Raw genomic sequence first — 9,062 nt, 5'->3', positions numbered from 1 at the left:
ATGATACCCTTTTAATTTGTTCAGAATGAAGGAAATCACATATTTCTGGTCCTCCTATTTTACATGACACATACAAGACCAAATAATGAATTGAATTTCATCTTAAACAAAAATAAAACAATAAAATTTGGATTCTGATTGAAAATGGTTCCAAATTACAAAAACTCATCAGTTTGGTCTTCCAACTTAAACTACAAAGTCACTCAATGTCGTCATCCTATTATTTGACACAACATTAGTTACGTGCTCTTTAAAATTTAATTATATATATCGAAGTATAAATGTGCATCGAGGGATTTGGAAATTGGAGGACTAAATTGATGTGTTGAACATAATTAAGAGAGAGAAACCCTTAAATATTAAATTTCACTAGGCAATTATGTTGGTCCAAGCAATTAGCCCTTGGGTCGATCAACTTATTATATAAGCACTGTGAGAAAAATAAAGAGAACGGAAGTAACTTTACGCAAAAGCTGTTTGAACTTTGTGATTTTCCCAAGTGAAAAATGGCAGGTCAAAATTATGGTGCATGAAATATGGGAAAAAGATGAGATGCCTTTGAAAGAGGGAGGAGCCGCATGGGAATATCAGTGGAGTTGCTGATTGCTGCGTCGTTATCTTTAATGGCACCACCAGGAGAACATGTTCTAATGCTCTAAACATGATTAGCCTATTTTAATTATGGCCTCATGCGATTGATCCATTCTTTTAAAGACAAAAGAATAAAAAGAGAGATGAAAGGAAAAAGGAATCATATGAAGATTTGAAAGAAAGTGTGGATTTGGTGCATGTCCATGTCGTATCCAAAGCTATAGTTCTTCCACCAACGGTTTGGGTATATTCTTCCTAGTTGTCAATTTTATGTTTGGACCAAGCTATCAATTTTTCTTTTCCAACCGATATTATTGCTTCAAATTATATTAAGGGGAGATCGTTGAACGTCAAGTACAATGGATTGAAGAGAAAATGTTATCCACTAAAGGAATCGATCAATAAGAATTATTTCGATAGCGAGAATGTGATAACTCATGTATATAACATAAGATTTTTTTTTTTTTTGCCACTTAGTACTACGGTTTAGCGGTATTCATCTTCACTTGTAAGTGAGTCTTAGGTTTGACTCTCGCCAAATACGAGTTTGAATTACATTATTGCTAGCCCATCCCCTTCCTTTAGTGTAGATAATATCGTTTGTAAAAATAAAATAAAATAAAACATAAGAATATTTTTTTCCTTTCATAGTAATATAACATACCTAAAAATATGTAACAATTAAACGGCTAATATTTTAGTTTGAGAAAAACTTATGAAAAAATCATGTGCAAATTTTTTAATCACGCATATACAAGTTAAGCGTATGAGTTAAACACATACATTTTGTAAGATTTGTATGTTATTTATCTTAAACTTTACTATGATATTTGACTAGGTATTTTTAAATTGCTCTAACTTACATGAAAGACGATCGTACTCAGATGCAAGAGAGTATGCACACTAATCCGGTCGATTGGCCTGATTCTTATGTGCTGGTATTTTCAAATTTTGTAGCTCTAGCATTCATTACATGACAATGGAAATTAAAAAACAAAACTAGAGATTCAAATGGTGGAGCAATGGAGATTCGAAAGGTGGAGCAATGGAGGACAGATGCAGGATTTGTTTATGTGGTTTGAAGTTTGAATATGCGAGTAAATTTTCTATGATGCAACCATGGGAGGACGAAGAAAGATCCAAAAGGTGGAGAAGGAAAGGGGAGAGGGTAAGGAGGGAGGAGATATTCAGTAGAAGGAAAGGAAAAATAATTAATGATGGTGGAGAAGGAAAGAAATCGTAAAAATAAAAATCAAATTAATTGCCATGTTGGACTAAAATATAGTGTCATGGAATATTTCTACATTTCTATATGTGTGTGTACATGTATAAAATTGGTGGCACCCAAAAATCAAATTAGTGTAAGATTCGACAAAGGAAAAAACATACAACTATGCTCTTATAATTCAATAATTTTATTTTGGCGTAACCACTTTAATTAGGGTAATGTATCCCTTTTCAATTCAAATTTGAATTCCCTCCCGTTGATTAAATTAGATTACGACGTTAGTTAGACAAAAAAAGATATTAGATTAGGATATTACTTAAAAAAAAAATATAGTCCAATAATTTGAATGAAATCGAAATATATGGAATTAGATCCCCTCCTGAACAAGTTATAATAATTGTAGCCGTTGAATCAAAATTCAACGATCCGTGCTAATGGATTATGAGGATCCCACCATTTGCGGAGGAGGGGATCCAATTCCGAAATATATAGTCCATATGTAGCCCACGATAAGTTTTTAAACTTGATCCTCAGCTGCCAACTGACAGCCAACAACGACAACAGAACAGAGTGGAGTGAGCAAAAGTAACCACCGCCACTTCCGACAATCCAAAAGGTCCAGAACGAAAGGTCGCATTCATCCACATTTGGCAATCGCATCCCATAAAGGCCTCCCACAAACACTACTTGCCACCGAAGTCTCAATCTTTCAGCTTTCGCCTTCATCCGCGCAAAAACAAAATCTCTCTTTTCACTGTTTTCCCACCATCTCCGGCGAAACCCACTTGCCAGCGACGAGAAGTGATTTCCGGCGAGTTGGTCGAGAATGGCTGTGGAGGCTGAGAAATCTGGGCCTGACGGGAAGCTTTGGAGTCTATTCAAAATGCCGTTTTGGCAGTCCGGGAACGCTTCTTCGTCGTCGTCCTCGACCTTGTCTTCAATGCATCACAATGTTCACCACCAGCTGGGTCAGATTCACGAGTCTGCGGCGGAGCGGATGGCTCTTCATTCCGCCAGTACGGTGTCGTACGTGACCAAGTCTTTGCTTCCGGCTAGGAGAAGGCTGCGTCTTGATCCTCCGAATAAGCTCTTTTTTCCATGTAAGCCCCTTTACTTGCATCTTTCTAGTTATCTTTGTTGTTATGTAATAATTGTGATCTGGGTTTTTCTAGTTTCTAAGAATTTCAATGGAAAAAGTTGACCTTTGTTTCTTTTGGGTTGTCTAATTGGTTGCGGGAAATGTCGTGCTTTTAAGCTTAGACAGTTTTTTTCAATGATAAATGTTTTTCTGGGTCTTCAACATCTAGTACATAAAACATAATGCCATAATTTTTGTTCTTTGATTTGCTTAAGTTGCATGATTTATTAGTTTCATGAGTTAAACTGTGAAAGACTTGGGGACCGTTTGGTGATGCTTCGATGAGAAGCATTTATGCTTAGAAGCACTTTTCATAGAATTGTTTTTATAAGAAACCCGTCAAAGCACTTTCAATTTTTTCTGCCAAACGTAGCCATAAGCTGTTTTTGGTAGTTAGAAAGCGATTTAAACCATTCTACAGGCAAACCCCAAACAAGCCCTTATAGTAGTTCCAAATGTTGTTTCTTTTTGCCGATCTGGACGGTTCTAATCGGTGTCTGTACATCTGATATCTCTGTTCTTTGATAGTTTGTTTTTAAGTATCCATTTGTGTAGTTTGTTTTTGTTCCACTTAGGATTTCTTATAAGCTTTTCACTCAGAAATATTTGCTAATCATTATAAAAGTGTAATGCTGGCTGAGTTCCTTCGCTGGTAGATGATTCAAGCTAGATATATTTGGCCTCACTTTGTGATTGTTTCGTCTGAAGATGAACCCGGTAAGCAGGTCAGGAGTGCAATTGGGATAAAAAACACAAGCAAGTCTCTTGTAGCTTTCAAGGTATGGATTGAATCCTAAGTTCCCCTGTTATGTATTTTACCTCTATAACATTATCGAAACTAGTCATAGCTAATTGGAAAAACTGACTGTTCGACTAGATTTACGACCAAATTTGGTTAGCATAGTTTTGAAAATTGTATAGCATTGGATGACAGTATCAGGAGTTTTCCTATTACGAATTTGATACGACTATCTAACTGCTTACGTGTTGGTTGCTTTAGTTCCAAACAACTGCACCAAAGAGTTGTTACATGCGTCCTCCTGGAGGTATACTTGCTCCTGGTGAAAGTCTTATTGCAACTGGTAATTCATTTTTCATGATCTTCCATTATTTCGGGTTATATTTCACGTCCATATATTTGCAATGAACAACATACTAGCTAGTCATATTTTAGCAAGTTCATTGTTGAAAATTGTAATATTAAATCTTGACAGTTTTCAAGTTTGTGGAACCTCCGGAGAACGATGAGAAACCAGCTGTAGACCAGAAGAGCAGGGTGAAGTTCAAGATCATGAGCTTAAAAGTGAAAGGAGATATGGACTATGTACCAGAACTGGTATTGTTGCAGGCATTTCGTATATAACTTTTACCATATTCATTTACGTTGTTTTTCCACAGTAACATTTTTACTTTCCCTCAAGATAATATCAGTAAATATTGTGAGTAGACTTTGAGATGTCAGATTTGAGGTTGTTTTCTCCGGTGTGTGAAATTGGGAATATTCTTGCAGTTGTGAAAGCACATACTGTCTATAACCTTCTGCGCCATATGTTAATAAGTGAAAACTCAGATGTCACATACTACAGTAGCAAACATTTGGCATAGTTTCTAATTAAGGCTTCCTTATAATTTGTTTAGACCATATATCTTGCTTCTGCAACAGGTTAATCTTGCTATATATCCGATTTATGACCTGAAATCTGCTGTATATTTTTTACTTTATGACAAGATAGAAACCAGTGTGCGTCATAATTCAAAGATATTAAACATTAACTGTAATATGTGTTTATGCAGTTTGAGGAGCAGAGGGACGAAGTTGTGGTTGAGCAGGTTTTGCGTGTTGTTTTCCTTGACCCTGAGCACCCTACCCCTGTAAGTAGATGGACCAATTTGCCATTTCTTGCACAATACATACTTTTTTGGTTGTCTTAGCTTTAGCCTCAGTAACAAGCCCTTTCACTTTCAATTTTGTTTTTTAAGGCAATGGAAAAACTTAAGCGGCAATTGGCTGAAGCTGAAGCTGCCCTTGAAACACGAAAGAAGCCTCCAGAAGAAGCAGGCCCCCGGATTGTAGGGGAAGGACTTGTCATAGATGAATGGGTGAGGCACTCAACATGTTGTTTCTTTTGGTAGAGTGACGATTATTGTGTTTGTTTAGACCATTCTTCTTGTGCACATTCTTACTTACGGTATGTGTGGTTTCGTTTGTAGAAAGAGCGCAGGGAAAGATACCTAGCGCAGCAGCAGGTTGAAGGGGCTGATTCAGTGTAGAGTTGTGTTTGTTTAGGGCATTTCTTTCTAATTGAAAGCATGTTTCGCTGTGGATGGATTCGTTTTTCTCTGTCCTTTGAGAGATTTATTTTCAAGAGAAAAATTAGAATAAAGTACTTATTGGTTCCGGTCCCCATCTCTACCTTATAACCTGTAGATAGTATAAATGAATGTTTTAATTTTGACAGAAGATATAATCTCTGTTCTGGCTGGTTGTTTTACCTCATTTTTGTCTTGAGATATGCAACATGAACTCTCGATGCGGCGAATTTACGGTTTTGCTGAATTTGCAAAAACTATGTGCAATTATTTGTTCCATGTTGACATACACTCTAAGGATCATGATATATGTGTATGTATACTATGTATTGATCTGAAATGATCTTGATTCAGATTACTAATGACTTTATGAAATTTGTGGTTCTAAACACATACAACTACACTTTTGCTATTGTTCAGACTTCAGAGTTGACAGCTTGAAAGAGAGCAATACTGAGGCTGCTCTCCATTTCTTAATTATATGGAATTAGTGGAAAGTGGATTGAGATCTGAGTTTAATTCTTATTTTTTGGTCCACTAACCATAAAACAAACGTATTAATACCAAACTTATCCATCAAAGACCATTTCTTGGTTTCCCTTTTATTTTCATGGAGGTATCTTGCTCATGATCTTTGAGATTCTAGTTTACAATTTTTTTTTGTCCCATACAGAGAGAATAAAAAACTCAGGCTTAAAGAATAAAGAAATACAAACAGATAAAGCTTACTTTTTGCAAATTTTCAATAGGAAATTGAACTTTTCCACTAAAGAGACTAAATACAATACAAATAGATAGAACTTTTTACAAATAACTTTTGAACTTTTTCCATTAATAAGGGACACTAATAGTATATTTGGAAGTACTTTTAAAATGACTGAAAGCGTTTTGAGAGAGAATATTTTTGAATTTCAAAAATACTTGAATTGCTTTATAAAAGAAGCGTCAGTTATGTGCTTCTTCCACAAAACACTTCAAGTGTTTTTTCAAAATTCACCTGGTTTCAAAAACATTTTATTAAAACACGTCCAAAAAATTCTTAAATCGTTTGGTGTTCCATGTTGAATGTGTGACTCCCCTGTAGTATAAAAAGTTCCAAGTTTAATTAAAGATTTGTAAAAAGTTATATCAAAGTGTTTATCAGAAGAAGAGGTGTGCAGTAACTTGAGCTAGACAGATGGCAAAGTCATCCTCTAATATAAAAGATTATATATATGATATGGAGAATAAGAGGAGATCTTATCTTTTAAACTAATCTTAACAATGAATTGGAATGTAAGCTAATGACAATGGATAGGTACCTGCCTCTAATTAGTATAAATTAATCCCCAACTAAGTATATATTATCGCTTTCACAATTTTCTTTAACAATGGAATACCTGCCTGTAATTACAAATAATTAAAAAGTTATTATTGGTAAAGCTTAAGTGATAGCAAATGAAACCAACAAATAATTAAAAATCAATTAACCATCTTCATTATTGGATTATACTAAGAACAATAATCTCCATTAGTGCAAAATCTATCAAAAAAAGGAATGGATACATCTAAAACATTTGGTTTCCAATACCAGCAGCAGCACAGTTGGGTTTCTTTTCATTTTCTCTTTGTTGACAAAGTCCATAAGCGATTATTGTAAAAGCACTTTTGGAACTGTAGATATAATAGATATCTCTACAATGGGGACCAGTTCTTGTACAATTTCCACCAGCTCCCCCACTCTGATAATGACTAGAGAGCATATAGTAAACACAATTATTATTCTCAAAACTGATGCCTGATGAGTGGTGGACCTCCTTAGTGAAATGGAAGTCCCACTCTATATCAGGTGACCCATCTGCAGTAAGGATAAAAATAAACAGAATGTACATGGTGGGAAGCAAGTTGTAATTTGATCCCCATCCATTGTATGTGACAGCCATGATGAATCTTCTCATCCTAAACTCAATCCCTAAGAATATCTAACAACTGAAAATAAGTGATATTCGGAGACAAAATCGAATATAAAACTTTAGTAATGTTTACAACTCGAGTTACAATTCATTTGTATTTCACGATTTATCCTAGTGTGTGCTAGGAAATGCCTACAATCGTAAGCCACCTCTCCTCTTCCTCTCCACATTCAAAAAAGTATTTCTCTATTAACTTGGCAACTTCAGTCAGTTAGTATCTCTATATCTTCATTATCACCACATACATATATAGGGTTATTGCCAACCATTCTATATTTAAGTACACAATCCCATTCTCTCTAACAATGTATCTACAATTATTTCATATAGATTCATACCATACCATGTCAACTAGTTAAACATAACTCGATCAGAAAAATCTCTCTTTTGATCACCTCTCAACAGAGGTGAGAATTTAAACTTGAAGACACTTTTCGATTGTAATAGAGATTACAAATAGCCAATACCCAATTACTTATACGGTAAAACCTCTATATTGTCATAAAGTTGTGACCAAACAAAATTTCCAACTCCAAAGAGGTTATTTTTTAATAGATGTGTGATTGAAAAAAATACTGTTGACCTAGAAACGTTTTGAGAAGTTAGAAGGGGGGAAGGAGATAATCTTGAAGATGCAATATGGAAATATAAAAGTTTCATGTTAAGAAGCTATAAACATGCTTCAGAAGTTAGAAATTATTTTGCTTTAGCAAGAAGGTTCATGTTGATAGGATTACGTATTCGCAAATTCAAAATGTGACATTAACTCTAAAAAATAAAATATTCTCTAAACAGTATAAATATGAATATACATACCCTTCATGCAAGTTTTCTTTGCATAAACATGATTGATGATGATACCGTACAACCGTAACCAAATTTTCCCAAAATTTGTATTCGTCAATATATCGACATGATACAACACAACTCATACGAGGTCCAGACAAAATTTTCTCGACACATATGAAATGAAAATTTGAAGAAAAAACAAAGTTCTGATCCAAAAACAATAATGAAAGTTTAATGTTGTTGGTCGAGTTTTCAACAGAAAAGGGAAAAAGAAGCGACCGTCGGATGATCAACCGACTAATATCAGACACCGTTCGTTCGCGCTGCATGAAATCTCACACGTCCAAAAAGCTCAAAGATCGGAATACTAAAAACAAAAGCAAAAAATTATTCATTTTAAAAGCTTTAAAACCAGAGGATAATAGAGACGACAGACCCCACGTCAAAGCACGTGATGGCCATGCATGCCCCCATGAGCATGACCACCCATGGCGCCAAAACGCACAAAAGGGCCGCCGGCACTGCCTGCTCACGTGTCCCTCTCCCTCCGTAACCTTATCCACTCTCCGATCACATCGGAAAGACGAAACTACCCCTGAGGTTTTATAGGATGGGTTGTGATTTTCACACACCCTTAACTACTTTTCCCACACCCTTCTTATTTTTTTACTACTTAATTAGTATCCAGCTATTTAATCTTTCATATATACCTCTCTTTATTTAATCTTTCATTAATTACCATAAAAAAGTAAAAATGGTATATATGAAAGATTAAATAGTACGATACCATTTAACTAAAAATAAGAAGAGATGTGAGAAAAGTAGTAAAGGACGTGTGAAAATCACAATCCTTATGGGTGCGTTTGGTACGTGGGACGGGACGAGGCGTTCCGTCCCGCGTTTGGTGCTCCAAAAATGGGTGGAACGGGCTGTTCAACGGGACAGATTTTGGGTGTTTTTGCGTTCCACCTCCCCCTTGGAATGGGTTTGTTCCACGTCTGTGGAACACAATGTTTTACCATTTTAAGACAAATATACCCCATGTCTTTTTCAA

General features: G+C 35.4%; 1 protein-coding gene across 1 annotated transcript; it reads left to right on the top strand.

Moving 5' to 3' along the window:
• Positions 1–2,308: 2,308 nt before the first annotated feature.
• Positions 2,309–5,364, top strand: LOC103404747 (vesicle-associated protein 4-2-like). The gene is made up of 7 exons (XM_008343702.4): positions 2,309–2,919; positions 3,666–3,736; positions 3,958–4,039; positions 4,172–4,293; positions 4,752–4,829; positions 4,938–5,057; positions 5,169–5,364. Exons 1-7 carry the CDS (start codon positions 2,646–2,648, stop codon positions 5,226–5,228), a joined length of 807 nt encoding a protein of 268 aa, XP_008341924.1. The 5' UTR covers positions 2,309–2,645; the 3' UTR covers positions 5,229–5,364.
• Positions 5,365–9,062: the final 3,698 nt, after the last annotated feature.

Source organism: Malus domestica, chromosome 17, assembly GCF_042453785.1.
Source record: "Malus domestica chromosome 17, GDT2T_hap1".
Classification (NCBI taxonomy): domain Eukaryota; kingdom Viridiplantae; phylum Streptophyta; class Magnoliopsida; order Rosales; family Rosaceae; genus Malus; species Malus domestica.
Note: the sequence above shows the minus strand (reverse complement) of the source record. Positions and strands in the feature narration are given on the sequence as shown.